Source organism: Aquarana catesbeiana, linkage group LG09 (genome assembly GCF_042186555.1).
Source record: "Aquarana catesbeiana isolate 2022-GZ linkage group LG09, ASM4218655v1, whole genome shotgun sequence".
In the NCBI taxonomy this organism is placed as follows: Eukaryota; Metazoa; Chordata; class Amphibia; order Anura; family Ranidae; genus Aquarana; species Aquarana catesbeiana.
Window position 1 is genome coordinate 48,144,482 of NC_133332.1, and position 27,199 is coordinate 48,171,680.

At 45.7% G+C, this 27,199-nt stretch overlaps 1 protein-coding gene across 1 annotated transcript in view; it reads left to right on the forward strand.

The window, feature by feature from the left end:
* The window catches only part of LOC141107590 (complement factor B-like), a 104,575-nt gene that overhangs the window by 51,915 nt on the left and 25,461 nt on the right, over positions 1–27,199 (forward strand). The window contains exons 10-11 of the mRNA XM_073598435.1: positions 17,356–17,493; positions 26,249–26,343. Coding sequence (XP_073454536.1) covers positions 17,356–17,493; positions 26,249–26,343 — 233 coding nt within the window. The remainder of the gene's footprint in view (positions 1–17,355; positions 17,494–26,248; positions 26,344–27,199) is intronic.

The window sequence follows — 27,199 nt, forward strand, 5'->3', positions numbered from 1 at the left end:
GAGGTGCCATTAAATGAAGACTGTTGAGCACTGATACTGGTGGGTGCTGGCTGTCAGGCAAGTATTTCATCAGCTATTTTTGTAACTGATCGAGGAACAGACTGAAATTATTTTGATTTAGGTCAGCTTTAACTGTCTTGGTTTTGGGTCCTTTTTAAGTTTATATGTTTTAAACTGATGTTTTATATCTGTTCTCTTTTACTATATTTATACATTCTTTGTTTTTAAAAATAAAGAGTTAATATATGACAAATGATTCCCAGAGTACTATAGGTTAGCTAAAATGACAGCACTGCAGTAGCTGCCTGTCTTCAACCATGATTTGTCTTACTGAAACCCCAGATTGAGCTGCCTGTTACAGAAAGGGTAACAACTTGAGCTACTGAGCCCTTTAAACAATAGGGTGCTTTTGAGAAAAGAACTAAGGAGGGCCTGTAAACATGTAAAAGGGGGCCAAAGCTGTACCTGTGCTGACTTAAAAATACAAAATAGTCATTCAACCCATAATAAATAAGAAAGGAACATCTTTACAAAATCACTATACAGTCCTTTTTGAGATGAACAGAAAATGATTGAAAGTCCACGTATGACCTCTTCCCCTGTCTTTTGGTCCCATTTACTTTTGCTCAGCGCGTTAATTCATGTGTGTTAATAAGCATTATGTCACAGGTTAACATACTTTACATTAAGGGCACTTCCACACTGGGGCATTGGGGGCTTCGGCGGTAAGTCGCTGCTAGTTTTAGCGTCTTTTTAGTGGCGCTTTTCGGCTGATTTTAACGCCCCGCTAGCGGCCGAATAGAGGGTTAAAAGCGCTTTGCAGATGCTTCACGGCTCTGCCCATTGATTTCAATGGGCAGGGGTGCTTTAGGAGCAGTGTATACACCGCTCTTAAAGCGCCCCCAAGATGCTGCTTGCAGGACTTTTTTTAGCGTCCTGCCAGCGCACCACTCCAGTGTGAAAGCACTCGGGCTTTTACATTGGAGTGACAGGAGAGGCGCTTTGCAGGTGCTATTTTTATTTTATAAATTATAATAAATAAATTATATTTGTGAAAGTAGTCTAATGCTACTCACTGAAAATAACATTGAAAACATCATGAAAATCTGACACGTCACAAAAATTTTACACACTGGTTGCCTTGGTGCAAATGTAACATGCATTGATGCGCACTGTGTTAATGTGTGCTTTGCTGCAACATGTAAATGTAAATCGGCTCATAAAGTGAACCGGTGCTCTGCTCTTGCAGTGTAAAGCAATGGGTTTAACCACTTGCCGACCAGCCCTCGATGATCCCGAGCCATCGTAGCTGTACATCGGCTCCTTTAAGCGGGATAGCAGGCGCGAGCACACCCCCTGCACTGCGTGGGTGCCAATGCTCGTGGCCGGCGGTTGCGATGACCGCCAGCTACTCGCGATCGCACGAGAGGCAGAACAGGGACGTGTGTGTGTAAACACACAAATCCCTGTTCTGTGAGGAGAGGCAGATTGTAAGTTCCTAATAGCTAGGAACCACGATCTGTCATCTCCTATAGTCAGTCCCCTCCCCCTACAGTTAGAACACACACTAGGGAACACAGTTAACCCCTTGATTGCCCCCTAGTGTTAAGCCCTTCCCTGCCAGTGACATTTACACAGTAATCAGTGCATTTTTATAGCACTGATCGCTGTATGATTGTCAATAATCCCAAAAATGTGTCAACAGTATCCAATGTCTCTGCCATAATGTCGCAGTCCCGATAAAAATCGCAGATCACCGCCTTTACTAGTAAAAAAAAATAATAATAATAAAAATGCCATAAATCTATCCCCTATTTTGTAGACACTATAACTTTTGTGCAAACCAATCAATAAACGCTTATAGCGATTTTTATTACCAAAAATATTTAGAAGAATACATATCAGCCTAAACTGAGGAAAAAAAATTGGGGATATTTTTTATAGCAAAAAGTACAAAATATTGTGTTTTTTTTTTCAAAATTGTCGCACTTTTTTTGTTTATAGCGCAAAAAATAAAAACTGCAGAGATGATCAAATACCACCAAAAGAAAGCTCTATTTGTGGGAAAAAAAGTATGTCAATTTTGTTTGGGTACAGTGTTGCATGGCCGCGCAATTGTCAGTGAAAGCGACGCAGTGCCATATCGCAAAAATTGCCAGGTTATTGAGCAGCCAAATCTTCTGGGTCTGAAGTGGTTAAGTAAGTTCCCCCAAGCACACTAGCCATTGCTTTGAAAAGTGATCAGTGGTGGCGCTAATGCACCACAACCGCCAGCATTTTACTCTCTGGCTGTGGTGCTGCTCCATTGACTTGAATGGCCGAGTTTGACAGGCAGTGCTGCCTTTGGTGTACCTTTTCATTTTGGTAACTTTTCACTTAACTTTATTGATAACACACTGGGGGGCTGACAAGCATAATACATGACAGTTGTCTTTATGAACATTACGGGCCTGTTGGAAGCCCTACTTACTTACGAGAAGCATGACATTTCCAGCTTCATTCAGCGTAGAGATGATCAGTGAATGGATGTCCACTGATCATCGTCCGCTCTCCCTGCTGATACCCACCATGGCAGTCCAGGAGGGTGAAGAGAGGTCGGGCTACATGTTGCTGTACCCATGGGGGTGATCAAGCTGCTGTAATCATTTCCACAAGCATAGGTGTGCGCACAGGGTGTGCCAGGTGTGCCTGGACACACTCTAAATATATCCTGTCTCAACAGTGAGACATCAGGGCCTGTTTAGACCCCTGATGTTTCACCAAAGCCCCCCTATGGGGCTCCTAATAAAATTGGGGGCTGACAAGCATAGTTTACATGTCAGTCATCTTTACGAACGTTGTTGGAAGCCTAATGTCTCCTGTGGACCCTAACGAACTGATCAAGGACGGATTGTGGCTGTTGTGGCCAGGATAGATAGCTCTGAAACAGGAAGTGACAAGAAGCATTACATTTCCAGCTTCATTCAGCACAGAGATGATCCACTGAGCGTAGGGTTGCCACCTGTCCGGGATTCACCCGGACAGTTCGGGTTTTGAATCATGTGTCCGTATTTCAGACCTCCTGAAACCCGGATACAATATTCATAATGGAAACACGAACACAATATTCATAATGGACTCTGGTTCCCCAAGTAACCGAGTACCACAACCACCGAATGCATAGGGGTGTGCACAGGACCCATTCCCATACATAGACAGGAGAGGATAGAGGGCTTGATCTGTTGCTCCCCCTCCCGCCCCTACAACTGTCTGCCCATGCACACTCCAATCCCCAGTGTTCTGGTCCTCTGGAAAGGGACGTGTGTGCTGGAAATCTGAAGTTCAGCAACCGCCAAATACATTGTGGATGAAAGGTGTTGATACCTGAGCCTCCATCCTTGGGTGAGTGAGTTCACCATTCAATGTCTGTGACTGAAGTCTCCCCCCACCCTCCCTTCTCTCTCTTGCCTCCGAGCGAGTAACTACACTAAGGTAAGAGGGACTCAGATGTAAGGGATGCCCTGTGGACTCTGATTTAAGGGGTATTTGGGAACCCTGATTTAAGCAGAAATGCTGGGAACTCTGATGTAAGTGGGAGGTTTGGTGAGCAGAAACCCCCTTATATCAGAGTTCCCCTTTACACCAGAGTCCACAGCATTCCCCCTTAAAAAAAAATTAGCAGTGAGCCGGTTCAGGTTTGGCTTGAAGAAAAGGTGGCAACCCTACATGATCGTCCTCCGCTCTCCCTGCTAATACCCACCATGGCAGTCCAGGAGAGAGAAGAGGGGTTGGGCTACATGTTGCTGTACCTATGGAGGTGATCGAGCTGCTGTAATAATTTCCACAAGCATAGGCGTGCGCACAGGGTGTGCCGGGTGTGCCTGGACACACCCTTATTACCCAGTGCTGAGCAGCTGCCTGGACCTCACGTGTCTTCAGCCCCCCACCCCCCAGCAGCACTGCTGGTTTCCAACCTCTCCTCTGTTTACTAAGCGTCAGTTTGTGAATAAACAGGAAACCACTGAGCACAAAGCACCTCCCGTTCCTTCACTGTCCAATGCAGCTGAAGCTGCAGAGAAAGGGAGTGGGGATTCTCTGTCCTCAGTCCCTTCCTCTGTCTTGAAAGTGAGACATCATGGTCTGTCTAGACCCCTGATCTTTCACCAAAGACCCCCGCCAATATTGTAAAAAAAATAATAATACAGATAAAAAAAGACTGACACCGTCCACTGCCCTACTGACTGACACCAACCTCTGTCCTACTGACACCAACCTGTTTTAATAATATATATATATATATATATATATATATATATATATATATATATATATATATATATATATATATTATATATAGTGGGGACGGAAAGTATTCAGACTTAGGTGCTGTCCATTTCTTCTGATCATCCTTGAGATGGTTCTACACCTTCATTTGAGTCCAGCTGTGTTTGATTATACTGATTGGACTTGATTAGGAAAGCCACACACCTGTCTATATAAGACCTTACAGTTCACAGTGCATGTCAGAGCAAATGAGAATCACAAGATCAAAGGAACTGCCTAAAGAGCTCAGAGACAGAATTGTGGCAAGGCACAGATCTGGCCAAGGTTCAAAATTTCTGCTGCACTTAAGGTTCCTAAGAGCACAGTGGCCTCCATAATCCTTAAATGTAAGATGTTTGGGATGACCAGAACCCTTCCTAGAGCTATTGGGGGAGAAGAGCCTTGGTGAGAGAGGTAAAGAAGAACCCAAAGATCGCTGTGGCTGAGCTCCGGAGATGCAGTCGGGAGATGGGAGAAAGTTGTAGAAAGTCAACCATCACTGCAGCCCTCCACCAGTCGGGGCTTTATGGCAGAGTGGCCTGACAGAAGCTTCTCCTCAGTGCAAGACACATGAAAGCCCGCATGGAGTTTGCTAAAAAAACACCTGAAGGACTCCAAGATGGTGAGAAATAAGATTCTCTGGTCTGATGAGACCAAGATAGAACTTTTTGGCCTTAATTCTAAGCGGTATGTGTGGAGAAAACCAGGCACTGCTCATCACCTGTCCAATACAGTCCCAACAGTGAAGCATGGTGGTGGCAGCATCATGCTGTGGGGGTGTTTTTCATCTGCAGGGACAGGGCGACTGGTTGCAATCGAGGGAAAGATGAATGCAGCCAAGTACAGGGATATCCTGGACGAAAACCTTCTCCATAGTGCTCAGGTCCTCAGACTGGGCCGAAGGTTTTATCTTCCAACAAGACAATGACCCTAAGCACACAGCTAAAATAATGAAAGAGTGGCTTCACAACAACTCAGTGACTGTTCTTGAATGGCCCAGCCAGAGCCCTGACTTAAACCCAATTGAGCATCTCTGAAGAGACCTAAAAATGGCTGTCCACCAATGTTTACCATCCGACCTGACAGAACTGGAGAGGATCTGCAAGGAGGAATGGCAGAGGATCCCCAAATCCAGGTGTGAAAAACTTGTTGCATCTTTCCCAAAAAAACTCATGGCTGTATTAGATCAAAAGGGTGCTTCTACTAAATACTGAGCAAAGGGTCTGAATACTTAGGACCATGTGATATTTCAGTTTTTTAATAAATCTGCAAAAATGTCAACAATTCTGTTTTTCTGTCAATATGGGGTGCTGTGTGTACAGTAATGAGAAAAAAATTTAACATAAATGATTTTAGCAAATGGCTGCAATATAACTAAGAGTGAAAAATTTAAGGGGGTCTGAATACTTTCTGTCCCCACTGTGTATATATATATATATATATATATATATATATATATATATATATATATATATATATATATATAGTAAAAGTATTGGGACACGCACATGAACTTTAATGGCATCCCTGTCTTAGTCAGTAGGGTTCAATATTAAGTAGGCCCACCCTTTGCAGCTATAACAGCTTCAACTCTTCTGGGAAGACTGTCCACAAGGTTTAGGCATGTGTCTATGGAAATGTTTGACCATTCTTCCAGAAGCGCAGTTGTGAAGTCAGGCTCTGATGTGGATGGGAAGGCCTGAATTGCAGTCTCCGCTCTAATTCATCCCAAAGTTGTTCTGTCGGGTTGAGGTCAGGACTCTGTGCTCTTTATGGACCTCTGCACTGGTCCGCAGTCATGCTGGAACAGGAAGGGGTCATCCCCAAACTATCATCCACAAAGTTGGGAGCATGAAATTGTCCAAAATGTCTTGGTATACAGATTCCCTAAGAGTTCCCTTCACTAGAACTCAGGGGCCAAGTCAAAGCCCTGAAGAACAACCCCACACCATAATCCCCCCTCCACCAAATGATTTTGACTAGTGCACAAAGCAAGGTCCATAAACTCATGAATGAGCGAGTTTGGGGTAGCGGAACTTGACTGGCCTGCACAGAGTCCTGACCTCAACCCGATAGAACACCTTGCCCAGCTCAATATTGCACCATGCGGACTAAGACTGGGATGTCATTAAAGTTCATGTGCATGTAAAGGCAGGTGTCCCAATACTATTGGTAATATATTGTGTGTGTATGTATGTGTGTATATGTATGTGTATATATATATATGTGTGTATATATATATATATATATATATATATATATATATATATATACACAGTTGTGCTCATAAGTTTACATACCCTGACAGAATTTATGATTTCTTGGCCATTTTTCAGAGAATATGATTGATACCACAAAAACATTTCTTTCACTCATGGTTAGTGTTTGGCTGAAGCCATTTATTATCAATCAACTGTGTTTACTCTTTTTAAATCATAATACAAAATATACAGGTACTGGTATAGATCTATTTGGGACATCTTGTGTCCGATTTAGGTAATGCTGCTTAGTATTGTTCAGTAATGTTTATTTTCTGTTTTGGTTTATCACCACTTGCTAGCACTATTTCACTTTAGTGCTGCCATCTAGTGTTTGCCATTATTATTGTTGATTTTCACATTGATGTTTTTAGCCATGTGACAGCACCAGATCCGATCATGTGATCGGGACTTGAGCTGAGGAGATTCGGTTTCCGTGACTACCCTCTCCCATCCTGTGCACCTTTTGGTGGTTGTTGATTGGGTCAGGGAGCCGGGACACCGCCCCTTCACACCACATCACATGACCAGGAAGTGATTCATTACCAGGAAGTGATGTCCACTATTGTTTGACCAGGAAGTGATGCATTACCAGGAAGTGATGTCTACTATTGTTTGCCATGCGGTGGGGAGGTCTCCAGGCATCAGTCTCACTATTAGACTGCGCTATTGGGTCCTACACTCACCGGCTGTTTAATTCATGATTCTGATTGGTCTAGCGATCAACAGGATCCAGTTCCTGATTACTTGACCTTTGTAGCTCCACTGTGATTGGCTATAGGGGTTATCTTATTGGATTAGATATTTATATATAGGAGCAGCGTGAAGGGAGAAGCTCATGCTTCTGTTGAAGACCCCCTTGGTCGAAACGCGTCGGACGATCTCCCCTTCCTTACGCTGCTTAGATTTTATTTTAATTGTGATCACTTTTATCCATTTTTTGTATGGTATTTTTAGAAATAAAAATCCCTGGTTTACCTGCACTATGCAGAAGCTTTTTATTTTTTATTTGCATATTATCCCAATGCAAGAAACTGCCTTCCAGTAGCCCTACTTCCATCACGGGGTCTGGATCAAATCTGTCCCCGGCTTCTCCTTGGAACACATCCTTGAGGTCTATTGGCTGATATCCAGTTGGCGGCCCTTCCTGATGTTTCTTCACCCCACCAGAGAAGTCGAGAAGTGAGACAGAGGTTCCACCGTTCCGGATATCGTTTTCCAGCCTAGGTTTGGCTCCATGCACCATTGACTCCATGTCATATGACAGTGGAGTCCACGTCATCTGGTAAGAGTACCCATCTTATCTTACTTCCTGATGTTTTCATTCTGATGCCCCATATCGAGATGTTGGTTTACAGCTACGGAAGTTCTGTACCCTGTTGTTGACTCACAGTCACAGATCCACACCGTGCACCATTGACTTTATTTTCTAGTTTCACATCATTTTTTGGTCCATACCAGTTCCTCTTAATAATTTGAGTTTGGAATCATCCATTTACCATATGTGGACACTTTATACTGTGTTTGTTCATTTCATTTCACTTATGGTTTTTGCACATATGCTTTACTGTTCAGTACAGCATCTCTTACTTAATTGTTTCACTACACCCTAACTTCCTATTACTTCTTAGCGCTGCATTTTTTTCCCATTTACCAGTTATTGTTTGTCACAATGTATGCAGCTGCTGGCTCACATATATTTTATTTTTGCTATTAGAGCGCAGTGTTTTCTTATTCTCTAGTAGATAATGGCCGACCGACCGGTCCTCTTACCAGACCTGGGGATACAACTATGGTTCCTATGATCAGAAATTAGCTCATTCTGGATTGCCTGTGGTGACTCCACTGGGTGGCACCCAGATCTGTATTCTGGAAATAACTTCATTCCTTTCTTCACAAGGGATGGTGCTAGACTGTGTGCCTTTCCCTCTGGTGGTGCAGTGCAGTGGGGTTCTCTCTCTCTGATGGAGTTCTATCAGCACAATCCTCTTCCTCTGGAGTCCTGGGTGCACTTCCCCAAAAGCTCTCCCGGGCTCCTGGCTCTCTCTCCCTCCTCTTCAGCTGGGCATGCTGGGGGCTGCAGTTTCTTCCCTTAGTGTTGCAATGTCCAACCTTCGGGACTACATGTCCCACAATCCTCCTCTCTGCTTCTTTTTGAGTGTTTTTTTTTCCCTGTCCAATAAGAAGGAGGGGGGAAGAAACATAGCCAGCGCAGCTCCCGAGTACAGTGGTGAGAGGAGGAGAGGGGGGGGGGGAGAGCCCGAAGCTGCTCTCTCTTCCCAGAGAGACACATCCGCTCCGCTCTCATGCTGTTGTGCTCTCCTCTGACAGGAGGAAGGAGGGGAAGACTGGCAGGAAACACAGAGAGCCCTCTTCCCATTGCTAACAGTGGTGGCGGCACAGTCTCTCCTCCTCTGATCCGCTCCTGTCATATGCCGGCGGGGAGAGCAAGCAGGATGGAGATCAGCGGCACCTGCTGCATGCATTAGGCAAATTAGGCGGCCGCAAGGTCCCTGTGAGCGCGAGGCCTAAGGCGACCGTCTAATTTGCCTAATTAGAGAGCCACCTCTGTACCTAGGGGCCAATTTATTTGCCTCAGACGCAATTGTGCCCTGGACTCTGACTATCAGGATCAATCCTTAGTCCTGGCTAGGGATGAGCTGAACACCCCCCCCCCCCCCCGGTTCGGTTCGCAGCAGAACATGCGAACATGCAAAAAGTTTGTTCAAACACGCAAACACTGTTAAAGTCTATGGGACACGAGCGTGAAAAATCAAAAGTGCTCATTTTAAAGGCTTATATGCAAGTTATTGCCATAAAAAGTATTTGGGGACCCCGGTCCTAACCCAGGGGACATGTATCAATGCAAAAAAAGTTTTAAAATGGCCGTTTTTTCTGGAACAGTGATTTAAAAAAAATTCTTTAAAGAGAAACACTAAAAATGAAATATTCCTTTAAATATTGTGCCTGAGGGGTGTCTATAGTATGCCTGTAAAGCGGCACAGTTTTCCCGTGTTTAGAACAATACCACAGCAAAATGACATTTCTAAAGGAAAAAAAGTCATTTAACACTACTTGCGGCTGTAATGTATTGTCGGGTTCTGGCAATATAGATGAAAATCATTGAGGAAAAACAGCATTACCCCCCCCCCCAGCCCATTACCAGGCTCGTTGGGTCTGGTATGGATATTAAGGGGAACCCCACACCCAAATTTGAAAAAAAAAATGGAGTGGGGGGGGCCCCCCAGACACTACATACTCTGAACAGAAGCATATATACTATACGGCCTGCCCTATATACTCTGCAGAAAATTGGGCCTTAGGTGTTGGTGGTGCCAGAACACGGTAACCCCACACAGTTACTCTTGTTGTGCGCAGGAACAGACCCTGCTGTTAAATATTATTTCAAAAATTGTAATTACATGCCCCTGTTAAACAGGGGCAGAAAAATTTGGCCTTTGGTGGTGGTGTCACAACACTGTAAGCCCTCACAGTTACTCTTGGTGGGTGCAGGAACGGGCCCTGCTGTGAAATATTAGATCAAGAATTGTAATTACATGCCCCTGTTAAACAGGGGCAGAAAAATTGGGCCTTTGGTGGTGGTGTCACAACACTGTAAGCCCTCACAGTTATGCAGTGTACACATGGTTGGAATCTCCAACAACAAATGTTCGATGGGAGTTTGTTGTTGGAAATTCCGACCGTGTGTAGGCTCCATCGGCATTTTCCATCGGAATTTCCGACAAACAAAATTTGAGATCTGAATCTCAAATTTTCCGACAACAAAATCCGTTGACGGAAATTCCGATCGTGTGTACACAATTCCGACGCACAAAATTTGATGCATGCTTGGAATCAAGCAGAAGAACCGCACTGGCTATTGAACTTAATTTTTCTCAGCTCGTCGTACGTGTTGTACGTCACCGCGTTCTTGACGTTCAGAATTTCCGACAACATTTGTATGACCGTGTGTGTATGCAAGACAAGTTTGAGCCAACATCCGTCGGAAAAAAACATGGATTTTGTTGTCAGAATGTGCGATCGTGTGTACGCGGCATTACTCTTGGTGGGCGCAGGAGCGGGCCCTGCTGTGAAATATTGGATCAAAAATTGTAATTACAATACAGTGCAGCCGTAGTGCAGTTGCTGCTACTTTTCTGGTGGTGTACACAGTAGACAATACAGTGCAGCCATAGTGCAGTTGCTATTTACACTTCTGGTGGTGTACACAGTACACAATACAGTGTAGTGTGGTGTTGCAAAACAAAATATACACCATGTCCGGAAGGCCACCAAGGAGAGGCAGACGCTCACAGGCCACTAAAAGAGGGCAAGCAGCCTCTGTGTCTACAGTCGACAGTGCTGGTCGTGGACATGGTGTATCCTCTGCAGGTGGTCGTGGGGCACGCTTGTCCTTTTTTTCTGCTGCTGGCCTTGTTATTGAGCCAGAATATGCAGAATAGTTGGTGTAGTGGATAACAAAGCCGTCCTCATCTTCCTCATCCTCTGTCACCCAGGCTCAGAGTAGTTTGCCTTCCAACGCAGCTGCCAAAGTGCCCTATTCCAATTGCTCCTTGTCCACAGTCACTTCTTCCGTAGCCCCACCATCATGCACGAAGGAGTCACCAGAATTATTCAACCACAGTGTTGGGTACATGCTGCTGGAGGATGCGCAGCAATTTGAAGGCTCCGATGTTGGTTCCCAGGTTGAGGAAGGGAGTAACGTGAGCCTAGAGAGAGGGGGTGCCCAAGAAAGAAACTGGCAGTCATGTTCCCCCAGCTGCAGCATACTGTCAAGTTTGCTCCAGTGACGAGGAGGGAGGGGATGATGAGGTCACGGACCGTACTTGGGTGCCTGAGAGAAGAGGAGGAGGGGGCACAACTCCAATGAGGCAGGATGTCCTCTAGGGGGCAGCTTAAGGGCAGCCACCCTACTGCATCACACTGTAGAGCTCCGCAGGTTCAGGGCGCTGCTGACTCCCCAATGATTTTGAAAAGTCCCTTGGTGTGGGCCATTTTTTGACACGCGTGCAGCAGATCGCACCATTGCTGTTTGCAATGTCTGAAGCGGATCAAGTGTGACCAGAACAGCAGCCGCTTGGGCACCCCATGCTTGACCAGACATATGATGACCTCCCATGCAGTCTGTTGGCAACAGCACTTGAAAGACCCACATCAAAGGAAAGGGCAGACTTCTCCTTGCTCCTCATCTGGAATCTCCAACCTCACTATACCTCCAGTCCTCTCAAAAACCTGCACTGAGAGGAATGAATGTATAGTAATAGGTGTCCCCAAGTACTTGCAGCCAATCTGCTATCAATACACCACCATCTGATTTTAGCAGGCAAATTTCCCTACCCCAGCTGTTAAACCGTAAAAAGAAATTCGGTCCCAGCCATCCACATGTTTAGCGTCTGAATGCTAGCTTGCCAAATTGCAAGCACTGCAACTGCTGCCTTTTCAGCTGGTAGACTCTGCCCCCTTTTGTGAATTTGTGGAATAGGCTGTACCTCAGTGGCAGGTTCCACAACACCATTTCTTTTCACGGAAGGCCATTCCGGCTCTCTACTGGCATGTGTAAGGCAATGTTATGGCCTCGTTGGACAGGGGCGGTCAGCAGTAAGGGGCATATTACCGCTAACTCATGGTCTAGCAGGCATGGGCAGGGACGTTACCTTTCCTTCACAGCGCACTGGGCAACTCTGCTGGCAGCTGGGAAGGATGCAGGACAGGGTTCAGTATTCTTGGAGCTTGTTCCGCCACAAAAATGCTAGTGGTGATTCTGCCACAGCTCTCTCCTCTACCCCCTCCTCTTCTTCTTCCTCCATGGCCTCTTCTGCAGATTTGTCCTCTGAACCAGTGGTGCTCCGTAAGCATTCAAAAGCCTACGCAAGCACTCAGTCAAAAAGATGCCATGCAGTGCTTGAGTTGGTCTGCTTACGGTACAGGAGCCACACCGGGGCAGAGATTCTGTCAGCTCTGCAGGGGCAGGCTCGGAGGTGGTTGACGCCACGCCAGCTTCAGCCAGGAATGGTTGTATGCGACAATGGCACCAACCTTCTCTCCGCCCTCTGACAGGGACACTTGACCCATGTCCCATGTTTGGCACACATCCTGAATTTGGTGGTGCAGCGGTTCTTGAGCAGGTACCCAGGCTTACAGCATCTTCCGAGGCAGGCCAGAAAAGTCTGTGGTCATTTCTGCCGGTCATACAATGCCAGTGCTCGGCTGGCTGACATTCAAAGGGAATGCAACCTGCCCACCAATCGCCTCATTTGTGACCTGCCCACCAGGTGGAACTCAACATTGGCAATGCTGCAGTGGCTGCATACGCAGCAGAGGGCCATCAATGAGTACCTGTGTGAGTATGGCACCAGGACAGGGTCAGGGGAGCTTGGCTTCTTTTTGCCACGCCAGTGGCTACTGATCAAGGTGCATGCGCTGTCTTGTCACCATTTGTGGAGGCCACAAGGATGGTGAGCAGTGACAATGAATGCATCAGTGACACTGTCCCTCTAGTCTTCCTGTTGGAGCACACACTTCATGGAATCATGGACCGGGCACTTGAGGCAGAACAGTGGGAGGAAGAGGAGGACTTCCTTACCTCTCAAGGCCCCCTTTATCCAGATAATATTCCTGCGGGCCCGCCAAACACACAGGAAGAAGAGGAGGAGAAGGATTGTGTCAGCATGGATGTGGAGGATAACACTCAGCAGCAGTCTTCAAGGGATGGTTTTCAGTCCCAGAAACCCAAAGAGTTGTACGTGGCTGGGAGGAGGTTGTTATGGATCATGTGAACCTTAGTGACCCAGAGAATCCAATGCCTCTGCAAACTTACGCTGCATGGCCTCCCTGATTCTGCAAAGCCTGTGAAAAGACCCTAGAATTTGTGGCATCAAAGAAAGGGATCATTGCTGGCTGGCAACCCTTTTTGATCCACGTTACAAGGGTAAGGTTGCAGAACTCATCCTGCCTTCGCAGAGGGAGCAGAGGATGAAACATCTTCAGGAGGCCATGAAGAAAGGTTTGTGCAATGCATTTCCAGACCCTGGGAGGTTACAATTTCCTGGTGCTGGACAATGTGTTGCTGAGGCTTCTTTCAGTCAGAGGAAGAGTGGTGGAGAAGGTGGCCGGCTGACCGATGCCTTTAGACAATTATTCAGTCCTCAGCGCCAAGGTCTGATCGGTTCAAGCAACCATTACCAGCGTCTGCATTACATGGTGCAGGAATATCTAGGGGCAAGAGCAGACTTGGAGACCTTTCCAACAGACCATCCACTGGGTTACTGGGTCTTGAGGATGGACCACTGGCCAGAACTTACTCAATATGCAATTGAGCTACTGGCCTGTCCTGCATCCAGAGTTCTTTCTGAACGCACATTCAGTGCTGCTGGAGGGTTTGTAACGGATCATAGAGTGCCACTGTCCACAAACTCCGTTGATAGGCTCACATTCATAAAAATGAATTAGTCTTGGATCAACAGCTATTAAGCACCTAATGCTGATGTAACTGATTGATTTTTCTATGGATGTGGGATTCCTTGAAGACTGTTGAGTGACTATCCTATTCCTCCTCTATCTTGATGATGCTAGTTTCCAACAATATTTTTGGTTTAGGGCACCACTGCCTAAGGCCCAATTTTTCTGTCCCTGTTTAACAGGGGCATGTAATTACAATTTTTGATCCAATATTTCACAGCAGGGCCCGGTCCTGCGCCCAAAAAGAGTATCTGTAAGGGGTTACAGTGGTGTGATACCACCACCACCAAAGGCCCAATTTTTCTGCCCCCTGCCCCAGCAGCAGAAAAAAAGGGCAAGCGTGCCCCACGGCCACCTACAGAGGATGCATCATGTCCACAACCAGCACTGCTGACTGTAGACACAGAGGCTGCTTGCCCTCGTTTAGTGGCCTGTGAGCGTCTGCCTCTTCTTGGTGGCCTTCCGGACATGATGTATATTTTGTTTTGCAACACCACACTACACCGTATTGTGTACTGTGTACACCACCAGAAAAGTAGTAGCAACTGCACTATGGCTGCACTGTATTGTGTAATGTGTACACCACCAGAAATTTACTAGAAACAGTATACCACGGAATGCACTGTATAGGCTACACTGGATGCAGAGTATATATAGATAGATAGATATATATATATATCTCTATATATATATATATATATATATATATATATATATATATATATATATATATATATATATATATATATATATATATATATATATATATATATATATAGAGAGAGAGATATATATATATATATATATATATATATATATCTCTCTCTCTATATATATATATATATATATATATATATATATATATATATATATATATATATATATATATATATATATCTCTCTCTCTCTCTCTATATATATATATATATATATATATATATATATATATATATATATCATACATACATATAAATATATATATTATTACTACACAGCCTGAAGTATATTAGAAATAGTACACCACGGAATGAACTGTAGATATAGGCTACACTGGATGCAGAATATATATATATAGACATTTGAGCAAATCATTTTGAAACATTGGGATATCCTTAAAAAGGATAGGTTATTGGGTGAAGTCCTTCTCAATTGTTCCCAATTTATTTATAGAAGGGCCCCGACTCTTGGAGATGTCATTGCCCATGAATGATGGACCCACCGGCCATAGAGAAAACAGAATTTTCTATTTTTTAACAGGTTTTTATTTATGCTTGTGGTATATGCATAGCATGCAGACAATGCAAGTGTAATATTAAAAAATGAAAAGAGTTTTGTATATGTGCTGGAGTGCAATTGTGGACTCCAGTATATAGGTAGGACTTCTAGACCCTTGAGTGTACGCATTAGGGAGCATGTAAACAATATTAAAAAAGGGACTAAGGTCTCACAGTGTTTCTAAACACTTTAGAGTTTGTCATGATAGGGACCCCAGGGGACTCAAATTGTGGGGCCTGGAAAAGGTCGATAGACATTGGAGGTGGGGTAATTTTATTTTTGAGGCTAAGTTGTTAAAGCCTGATGGGTTAAATGTCGACTTTGACCTAAATTGTTTCATTTCCGATAGATAATTTGTGTTTAGTTTAATTAGCAGGTTTATTCATTTTCTTATTAAATTTGAAAAGTTTTTTTTATTGAAAATATTTTTTAGGATATATATTTTAATTGTTGCATTGTATTTGTGCAATGTTCTTTAGTTTTAATGTGCATTGTTTTTATGGATGTGCAGGATACAGCGGGTGCTTTATTCAATTGTATGTTTTTTGTGTATTGGTATATGCAATGCCTTTTTTATAACTGCCACTAGAGGTCAGTGGTTTGCAGCCTTCATTCCATTTGGCAATGTAAGATTGCTACTTCCTGTCTGTGGATTAACTGCAGGTCTGTTGACGTTTCCTGGAGAGGGAGTGGTTTCATGCCGCCGCCTCTGTTTACGTCTAGTCTCTGTGACGACCATGCTGTGTATATAAATGATCGGGTGACACTAGTTGGCTTCGCCCCACTGAGGTAGTTTGTATGAACGTAACGTGTACGGGGGAGGAGCCTTGCTTTGACGTCACCCACTGTCATCCTGGATCTTCATATTCATGTTTTTTTGCTCCTACCCTGTTTCCCCGAAAATAAGACCTAGCGTGATCCTCAGTGATGGCTGCAATATAAGCCCTACCCCCTAAATAAGCCCTAGTTAAAGTCCTTGTAGGTCTTATTTTCTGGGTAGGGCTTATTTTGGGGGAAACAGGGTAGGGCTTATTTGGGGAGTAGGGCTTATATTGCAGCCATCACTGACAATCACGCTAGGTCTTATTTTTGGGGAAACAGGGTATATGCGCTATTGTAATGAAGCCCTTGTGAGTAGCCATTTGCTTATTAATAAAGTCCTTTTAAGAAATCATCAGTGTGCACTTTGCTTTTGCTTCTCTCTTACCGCTATATCCCTGGGATGCCGATCGGTGGATCTGGACCTTTTTTTGGAGGTTATACCCATATGGCACATGCGCTGTTGACCATCTGTTAGTTCAGTGGTCCACACCTAGAGGTGAGTAAAGCAAGTGTGCTGGAGGTGGAGTGAAAGTCACCCTTACATTGAATTTTCTCACGGGGTCTCTTTGCTTACTGGGACTGTTAGTCCACCTTCTGTTTTTTGGATTTTTATTAAGTTTTTTTATCACATTTGAAATGTTTTATTGGGTCCTGATATTGCGCTGCACTCCTTTGTATAATATGTCCACAAGAAAGCCGATAGAAGTATGTGTTAGTAACACCAATGCCACCGACGTATATTTGCAGCTCACCGGTGCTTGACATTATGGCTGATTTCATTTTTCTTTCCCTTTTTTTCCCTCTTATTTCACCTGTTGATCCTGCCAGTAACACACCTCTGGTTCTTTGGTAACAACACTCACTCACTGTACTATGAAAGAGCAGCATTGTCACCCTAGAACAGGAAGCATCTTAGGTCTACAGAACACCTCCCCCTCTCCTACAAAGTGTGTTCTGCAGACCTCAAACACTTCCATACTATTGTCCGAGATAAGACTGCAGGGAAAACACAGGGCACAAGACAGTTCTGGATTTCTGGAAGGATGAACATATTTTTTTGCACTTTTTGAATAGATATAATCATAAAATACTTTCAGTTGAATATGGAACAAACCAAAAGGGACCTAATAAGAGAAGTTTATTGTTTGAGTATACATGATGTCCCTGAACACCAGTGACCACAGCTCATGTGTCCACCATCTTGTTCTCATGATTGCAGATGTCTATACCTTTGGCCTAGGTGATGATGTGATAATCGAAAAGCTTAATGATGTTGCATCCAAGAAAGAAGGGGAAAAACATGTGTTCCAGATGGAAAATCTAGATAGCATGAAGAGCGCCTTTGATAACATAATAGGTGAGATGTTGTGCTTCAAAAATGTTCTTAACCCAACTTAGTTCTCTGTCAGATTTTTCCATAAACTGGGTAAGATGTCCTTTGCCAAGCGGCTGGATGGTGCCAGATATCCACGCTTATTTACCAACGGTGACCCATTAATCTGCTTCTCAACTCTCACTCAATAAAAAAGTTGTTTTCTCAAGTGCAGTCAATCAGAGTTTTTAATCTTTCTAAAGATAGACCAGTACCAAGATTTTGATTGGTTGCTGTGAGTTACCGAACATAAAAATTACCAGTTTGAAAGAAGTATAGTTTATCTAAATCAAGCTCATATTTTGTGATGATATTACTGTGTTTTTCTTTGAAGTCATTATTATCTAGCTTTCACTTCCAGGCAATTTTTTAACTACTTCCAGACCGGCTAACCTACATTTACATTACCAGTTTGGAGTGTTATAACAGGATTATAACGGGATGATGCTTGCAACTGCAGGCATCAATCCAGTGTTATTTTTTCAGCCAGCGATACCAGCTTTTGTTGACCCACCATATTATTCTCTAGGGTCTCTGCTTAACCACTTGAAGACCAGACTTTTTTTCTCACACTTCTCATACACGTAAAGAGTAAGGATCAGTATTTTTTGCTAGAAAATTATTTAGAACCAACCCCCCAACATATATATATATATATATATATATATATATATATATATATATATATATATATATATATATATATATATATATATATATATAATTTTTTTTTTTTTGGCAGAGGCCCTAGAGCATGGGTGCTCAACCTGTGGACCTACAGCTGTTGTGGGACCACAAGTCCCATCATGCCTCTGCCTTTGGGAGTCATGCTTGTAACTCGTGCGTTTGCCTTTGTGTACGAGCACGGGGAGACGGGACGCTTTAAAAACGCTTTAAAAAAAACATTTTTTATTTTATAATTTTATTTTTTTACACTGTACTTATTTACTTTTTATTTTTATCGCAATATAAACATCCCTTGGGAAAGCAATAGGCAAGAGTGCAGGGATGTTAGAGCGCTCCTGATTGGGGTAGCTGGGGGGGAGGAGGGGCCATATGCAGCAGATATAGTAATTGGCCCCTCCCCAGCGTTCAGTGTCAGCGTAAGGAGCGAGCTTCCAGCCAGCATGTCGGTGGTGGACACATTGCTGGCCCAGCTGCGGGCTGAAGCAGCGTCCCGGGGTGAGGAGTGGCTGCAGGAGCTGCTGGCATCGGTGCTAGGTGAGGGGTCACCAGGAGCCAGCACAACAGGGCAGGAGTCTGCACGAGCTCGGCGGTCTTGGCCGCCGGATCGCTTCTCCCTGGACAATTCCCCCTACAGAGTTCGGCGTCACGTAGGGAGTCCCATATGGGCCCCTTCATGGCCTCCTGCCAAGCACTCGGCTGGGCATGTGATGGGGGATCCTGGGAGGAATCCCCCTCAAGGACGGAGCTCGGCGGGCGGGCCTCCAGGAGCACCGGAGTCCTCACTAGGCCAGCCACACAGCGGGAGCAGGACCATGCGAGCTCCGCCCCTGGCGATGAGTCAGTGGGGGCGGGGCTTGGGCGGGGGAATAGAACAGCTGTGGCCGCCGGGCCTTCCCATGCTGCAGCCGGTGTTTTCTGCCGAGAAAGTTCCTCTCGGCGGATAAGGACCCCCATCTACTGTGCAGGCGCAGCACCTGCGCAGTAGGAACCGGCGGAAATAACCGAAGCGAAATACAGAAGAAATCAGCTGTACACGGCACCTGTAAGGGGGCCCCTCGCGGCCTCGCTTCGCTCGCCACGCTTCGGGCACGGCCTCGCTGCGCTCGGCACTTTTTTATTCCCCCTCTAGGTCCACTTGGATGGAGGGGCTTCAGCCTGGACCTAGGGCGCAGGCTCCGTGTACAGCTGATTGAAGATTTTCATCTTCGGCTGTTTTCGGCGGCTCCTAGTCATTCGTGCTGTGCAAGCGCAGCGCTTGCGCAGTACAGGGGGGAACTTATCCGCCGAGGGAACTTTCTCGGCAAGACACCGGCAGCCTCCAGGGACACGAGTGACGACAGATGGGGTCGGATGGAAGAGGCATAGAGGGGAGTGTGGTCAAGGCCCGAGGAAAGCTACCAGAAAATCTGTGGGCGGATCCGACATGAGGAGGCGGGGCCCGCAACAGCGCGAATCCGTCTGTATACACAGACAGATCCCCTGGAGGGCAGTCGGCAGTGGAGGAAGACATGACGGTCGAACGATCGGAGGGTGAGCTGTTCTTGTTGGAAGAGGAGGAGCCTTGTAGACACCCGGCAGTGATGGAGGTGGGATCTTCGGCTGGTGGGACCCTTCCTAGGCAGCCTGGTAAGTCCACTGTTAATTCTGTCTGTGCATCTAGAACTGATGGGGATGTGGAGGTGGTTACAGGAGGTGTGCCTAGGTCCAGTAACAAAGCTCCATGCCAAAAGGGCTGCTTTGCCCGTGGAATCTGACCCGGTCTCGTTGGTCCGCGACCACGCCTCGGCAGATGTGGGGTTACAGGGGTTCCTAGCGGGTTTGAAAGTATTGGTTCAGAGGTTTGAGCCTGGGACGGGCAAGAGGGTCACCCCAGCGGCGGCCTGGGTAGCACCGTAGTGGATACTGCGGAGGTGGGTCAGGCTGTGGCTAGCAAGGCGGCAGCAGGGGACAAGGCTGAGACGGGTGGTGAGGCAGCTAAAAAACAGGATGTAGTGAGGCTGGCCGACTCCGCAAAATGCGAAGTCTACGTATGCTTTGAGGGACCCCTGGGGGCCCACCTTAAACCTGAGGTTCGAGAGAAGATTTGGAAAGGTGAGTACGTGGAGATATTTTCACTGCTGCCGCTGGAGAAGTTCAAAGGAGCACAAGAAGGAGGATGAGGAGAAGGGGCGATACAGACTCATCCCGCAAACTTTCCCTAACTGGCTGCAAGCTTTCGCCATTATGGCAAGTGTGATCAGTGAGAACAACCCTGAACACTGTTCAGCACTCTTCTGCTATTTGGACACCATGGGAGAGGCATACAGAGTCAGGGGAACGGCATGGTTAAAATACGATGAGCAGTTCCGTCAGCATAGGGCTATCCGCCTGTCCTTGTGGTGGGACCACAAGGATATTAGCCTGTGACTTATGACGTCGGTGAAGACCCTGAGTCAGATTTTTCAAGGGGGGCCAGTGGCTCATCCACCCCCGGATAATCGGTTGCAAAGGAAAGGAGGGTCTGTTGGCAATTTAATGAGGGTTCATTCAAGTTTGGGGGGGTCTTGCCGATACAAGCACGAATGCTCCGGCTGCGGAGGTGCCCATCCTTTGTCCCATTCCTGCAAACAGGGAAAAGGGCGTGCCGGTGAGTCTATTGGCAAAAGGGACAACGCCAGTGAGGGTAGAAAGGATTCAGCCTTTCCTCGATAGGTACCCGGACAGGGGGGCGGCGTGGTTGTTAGGCCTGGGGTTCTCGGAGGGATTTCGCATTCCCTCAGCGCTGGCCGAAGCACCACCTGTCCAGGAACTTGTGCTTGGCCTTGCAAAATGCGGATGTGGTTTCTGAGAAACTACGGAAGGAAGCTGCATTAGGCTGCATGGGAGGCCCCTTCCCTGCTTTGCCTCTAGCGGATTTGGTTATCTCGCTCTTGGGGGTCATGCCGAAGAAGGAACCTAATAAATTTAGGCTGATTCACCACCTTTCCTTCCCGAAGGGGGGTTGGTTAATGATGCTATCAATTCAGAGATGTGCACAGTCTCGTACACTTCCTTTGATGCGGCTGTATTTTCGGTGCAACGGTATGGGCAAGGGGCTCTGATGACCAAATCTGATATTGAGTCTGCATTCAGACTGCTTCCCGTTCATCCGGATAGTTTCTGTCTGCTAGGTTGTCATTGGCAGGAGGAATTCTATGTGGATCGTTGCCTGCCTATGGGCTGTTCCATTTCATGTGCTTTATTTGAGAAGTTCAGTTCCTTTTTGGAGTGGGTAGTTCGAGATGTAGCAGGGGTGAATTCCATCATCCATTACTTGGATGATTTTCTTTGTGTGGGTCCGGCCTCATCGGAGATCTGTGCGGTGCTTTTGGCTACGTTGGAACATATTGCCGCCCGCTTCGGCATTCCTTTGGCCCCGGAAAAAACGGAGGGACCAATGTAAGTGATTTGTTTTCTAGGCATAGTTTTGGATTCAGACGCAATGAAGTGTTGCCTGCCGGAAGATAAGCTGGTGGCGCTCAAGGCAGAGATTCGTGGGCTCTTGGGATTACGCAAGGTGCAACTTCAGACTCATCAGTCACTGTTGGGTAAGTTGAATTTTGTATGTTGCATCCTACCAATGGGGAGAGTATTTTGCCGGCGGATGTCGGCGAGTACGACGGGGGTCAAGGCTCCCAATCATTTTATGTGACTGGTACGGGAGCACAGGGAGAATTTGCAAGTCTGGCACTCGTTCCTGGAAGATTTTACCGGGAGGGCATTATGGGTGTCAGGGCCAGTGAGCAAATTTGATTTGGAACTTTACACAGATGCTGCCAGTTCGACAGGGTTTGGGGCCTTTTTTCAGGGTAGATGGAGTGCGGATCCTTGGCCGGATTCGTGGAAAGAGGCGGGTTTTCTCCGGAACATGGTATTACTGGAATTTTTTCCCGTGGTGCTGGCCATGGAGCTGTGGAGAGAGTCCTTCAGGAACATGAAAGTGCGCTTTCACAGGGACAACTTGGGGGTGGTGCAAGTCATCATCAAGGTTTCGGCCTCGTCCCCTCCTGTGGTTCGGTTGCTCCAACATGGTGTTGAGCTGTCTACAGATGAATGTTTTTATTTATGCTGTACACCTCCCGGGAGTGGAGAACGTCATTGCTGATGCTTTGTCATCGCTTTCAGTGGGACAATTTCCGGGAGTTGGCGCCGGCGGCAGAGCAACATGGGTTTCCTTGTCCCGAAGGGCTGTGAAGGATTGCCTTGGGATCGTCTCCGGATGGATCAGACAATCAGACAATCAGTGAGTGACGCAACGTGGGCTGCATATAGCAGGGTATGGCGACAATGGTTGTCCTTTTTACAACAGGTCGAGAGGGAGCAGGAGGGGCAGGACCTACGGTTGATGGTACTGTATTTTGTCTCTTGCAATATGGAAGAAGGGGTATCAGTGTTGGCGTTGGAGAATAAATTGGCAGGATTGGCATTTTTGTTCAAGTTGCAGGGTTGCCAGGACTTCACAAAAGATTTTTGAATACAACAAGCGATGAAAGGGTTTCAGTGCTCACAAAAATGCAGAGACTCCAGGCACCCTGTTTCCTTTGAGCTGCTGGGGAGGGTTTTGGCCCAGTTGGTTGTTACATGTTCATCGGAGTATGAGGTTTTGTTGTTCAAAACGGCATTCTCCTTGGCATTTTTGGGGGAATTTTGGATAGGCGAGCTAGTCAGCCCTTTCAAAAAGGTCAAGGGGGGCCTTTTGGCTACAGAGGTCACCTGTGGGAAGGATAGGTTGTCTCTGTTGTTGCGCAAATCTAAAACCAATCAGTTGGGCAGGGGTAGGAAGGTTCAGATATTTTCTATAACGGGTTTTCCCCTATGTCCGGTGGAGTTGGTAAAGAGATTCCTCGCAGTTAGCCAAAACGTAGAGGGGTCCTTTTTAGTGCATGTGGACGGCACCCCTTTGTCGAGATTTCAATTCATTTCCATGTTCCAGAAATGCCTACAGGCATTGGGTTTGGGGGATAAGGAATTTTCCTCTCATTCGTTCATTCATTTCGAATTGGGGCGGCTACTGAGGCTGTCAGATGGGGTTTGAATGATGCAGCGGTAAAACGCATTGGGCGGTGGGAATCACTGTGGTTCAAGTTGTATGTTCGTCCCCACCTGTTGTAAGAGTAATGGGGGTAGAGGATTTCAGGGTATATGCCAGCACGGGGATGCGTGTAAGGGTGCATCTTGGTTGTTATGATGGTTGTTTTCTTCTCTTTCAGATGGAACACAGGGCCTGGTCTAGATATTGGGCCATTCATATGTTTTTTTGGGGGCAAAAAGAGCAGATGTGAGGCCTGAGGGGAGACAGTTGGGCATTTCTAGACAGGAGGCCTGTATACTGTTGTTGGGGGTATGCTCTGGAGCAGGACGGTTCCAGAAGTTCATCGTTTTGCACGTCTGGATCAGCGTCCGGATGTTTTAGTGTGGCAATGACTTGGGTTTAAGGTCCATGTTGGACATTATGCGGGATGTTAAATTTGATTTCTTGGGGCCCCGCATGGCCTTCCGGGGGGTGCTGATTGACTGGTCCAACATCATTGCTCGGACTACCTGGCGGTTAGCTAGATCAGTGGAGTGGATTAATAAGGCCCGGAAAAAGGTTAACAGGGACGTGGGCAAATTTGTAGTCAGGAACGGTGGGCTGGTTATCAGACATTTGGAGCTGGAAGTGGACACCTGGCATTATCTCGGGGGGATGGGGTACACCTCAATGCGGTGGGTATTGACATGTGGGCTTTAGGATTACAAGACAGTATACAGAGAGCGCTGAGGGTGTGGAGGGGCACACAAGGGTAAGGTTTTCCCCTTGAGTGCCGTGGCGGGTGTTGGTCTTTGCGGATGAAGGAAGAAAACTTGGATAAGGAAGAGTTCAGGACCCATCGGTGGTATGGGTCCTTCTGGTGGTATTGGTCCCGCTGGTGGTATTGCAGTTAACGGTGGTTTAGCTGGAATTTGCTTAAAAGGGTGCACTGCGGTCAGTGGTTTTGTCTCTGAGCTAGTATGTCAGCTGGAGGCCTTTTTTGGTTTAAAGGCACCGCAGTGCATTATTAACATAATATGGTCATTTTGGGTTTCTTACAAAGACCAGTATGATGGGTGGTGGTTTAACAGATGTTTTTTATACAGTTATGTTAATTTTAAATGAGTTGTTAAATAAAGAGGCTGCTGCAGACAATATTTACTCCAAATTGGTGTGCTCTCCATTAATGGGGGAGGTTAGGGGGAATTGGAGTATGGGTTGATCTGGCAGGTATGTTGTAAGTATGGCTCATCTGTTATACAATGGTCAAGACTTTGTGCTTGTGTTGTGTAATTTGGCTCCCTGTATCACCTGAAATACCTGGCTGATCTTGCCTGTTAACATGCCTTCGTCATCTGCAGCTCTCTTCTGTCCCCTCTCCCCCATCCTCTCCCTCCCTGCCTGTCTGCCTGTCTGCTCTTACCAGTGCCCGCCCCTCCCCTTCTGCTGCTGAAATAACTGTGTAAACTGTGTAAAGTATGCACAATCCCCTCTGTTAGAAAGCATCCTATGCTGCAGTGTATGTTCTTTGTAAAAAATATGCCCATTACTACTTTATTTCAGAGCGCCGCTTGGCACTCATGTGACTCCTCGCTGCTCTCTTCCTCTCCTCCCTGGCTGACATGTTGGCTCTCTCCTCCTCTCCTCCCAACTGATGTCAGCAGGGGGGTTCTTGGCTCCTCCTGCTGTAGCTGTTCGATTGGGAGAGGAAGCAGCAAGGAGTCACGTGAGCGCCAAGCGGCGCTCTGAAATAAGGTAGTAATGGGCATATTTTTTTACAAAGAACATACACTGTTGCATAGGACATTTTCTAACAGAGGGGATTGTGTTTACTTTACAAAGTGGCTTTACAACCACTTTAACACAAGACTATAGTTTGCCATTGAGCATGTGGGCAAAGATAAGCCCTTCTGGAACAATGTGCTGTTGAATGAAGACTCAAAGATAGAGTTGGCTGGTCACAGTATAGTATATTGTTTGGCCCACACTGAAGACAGCATTTAGAAGAAGAGAATACAATATGTAAAGCACATCTTTGAATTAATTTTCTGCTTCAGGGCCTGGGCAGCTTGCAGTCTTTAAGTCAGCTATGATTTATGCATCATATCAAAGTGTGCTTGTTGAGAATATTAGAATATCTGCCCATAAGGTAAAGTTGAACCGAAAATGGATCTTTCGACACGATGATCCAAAGCACAACAGCAAATCCACCAAGGAATGGCTTAGAAAAATAAATGGACGGTTATAGCGGTTGTAAAGTCACTAATCACAAATCCTGGAATCCCCTCTGTTACAGAAGGATATACTGTGCAGTGTGTGTGTTTTTAAAAATTATGCAGCAAAATATCTTATTTTACAGCGCCACTGTGCGGTCATGTGACCTCCCAGCACTCTCCTTCCCTGATCTGAGGACTACAGCGGGAGGGCTGAGATTCTTCTCTATCGTCAGCCAGGAGGAGGGGAGGAGAGTGGCAGGAGGTCACGTGAGCGCACACATTCTGTGTACAGAACTCCTCCAGGTAGCCATATTGCTTTGCACTTTCAGAAAGTTACAGCGTTGCAGATTGAAAAGGAAAAGTAATTTTTAATAACATCCAATCCCAATATGACTTGCGTCACAATTGTATACGCTATTTTTTTTGTTTTGTTTTGTTATTTTTTTCCCCCACAAAATTAGAGTTATCCTTTAAGAATCACAGTGCTTGTGTGCTGTATGTAACATGCCCAGTCAACATGCATAAGGTGGGCAACCAACAACACAGAGGGATTATCTATTTGAATACTGCATAGAATTGTTGGCCTGACCTACAGTACTTGACAGGGAACTGGCGGGACCAACCAGTAACCGCTGTATAATAGGAAAGATATTGAATCATGAGCATATTATGATCGCTTGGCTATTATTGGAAAGGACTGACACAGTGATTTTGATTTTTGCCTGGAGATGCAATCTAACCTTCCCCATGTTTTAGTATTAGTGTTAATGGAAATCATGTCTGAAATATTTCCCTCTGACATTTTCAGATGAGACTAGTGAAATTGATATGTGTGGACTGGCCAAAGATCACTCAGAAGATGGATCTGAAAGATTTCCATGGATTGTCAAAATTACTATTACAGTAAGTAGTACCAATACACTGATGCCAAGTCGTAATGGATTTTTACACACTAAAGAGATGTTCAAGGGAATATATAGTTGTTTCAAATAAATAGGCAGTACATATTGTTATCTTTGTGTGTCAATGTGGTTGTAAACCCTTACATGTACCCAGTGACTGGCCTCAGGTGATACACAGAGATTAAACAAATCCTCCTACATACGTTGTACCTGTTTATCTGCAGCTATTTGTCCTGTACATCCTGGCAATACTCAAAGATGAAATTGATTTTTCACAGACGCACAAAGCAGGGGGAGAGGAGCTGCAGTTGCACACTGATTAGAGGGAAGGAGCTGATTGGAGGGAAAGGACACCCCCCTCTTTCACACAGCACACAGGAACAGAACTGAGATTGTGAATCACAAGCTACATGCTGGAGCTCCCTCCCTTGTCACCTTTTACCCCTTGGTGTCAGGAAAACTTGTCAGAAGTAACTCATGCTGATAACAGGGGAATGAGACAGCAGAGATAGATGACACTTAGTGCTCTTAATTGAGCCAAGTACACACTATAGAAATGTGTGCTTTGTTCATATCTCATGTCTGAGGTGCATAACCACTTTAAAAGCCCTTTTTTGTATGTAATTACAGTACATCTGCTATTCATCACCTGCTCTTCCTTGCACAATGGGTGTGTTTTACTGCTCCATTTCACAATGAAATTATCCTCATATCATGAAATGTACAGATTCCAGCGAGGTTGATGATCTGAGATTTCTTAAGGTCCCACTCCAGGCTGCTGTTAAATTTACCTGTATCCAGGGGACTCCCCTCCCACACTGCATGGGTTAAATACTCATTTGGCTAGGAGGTAAAAG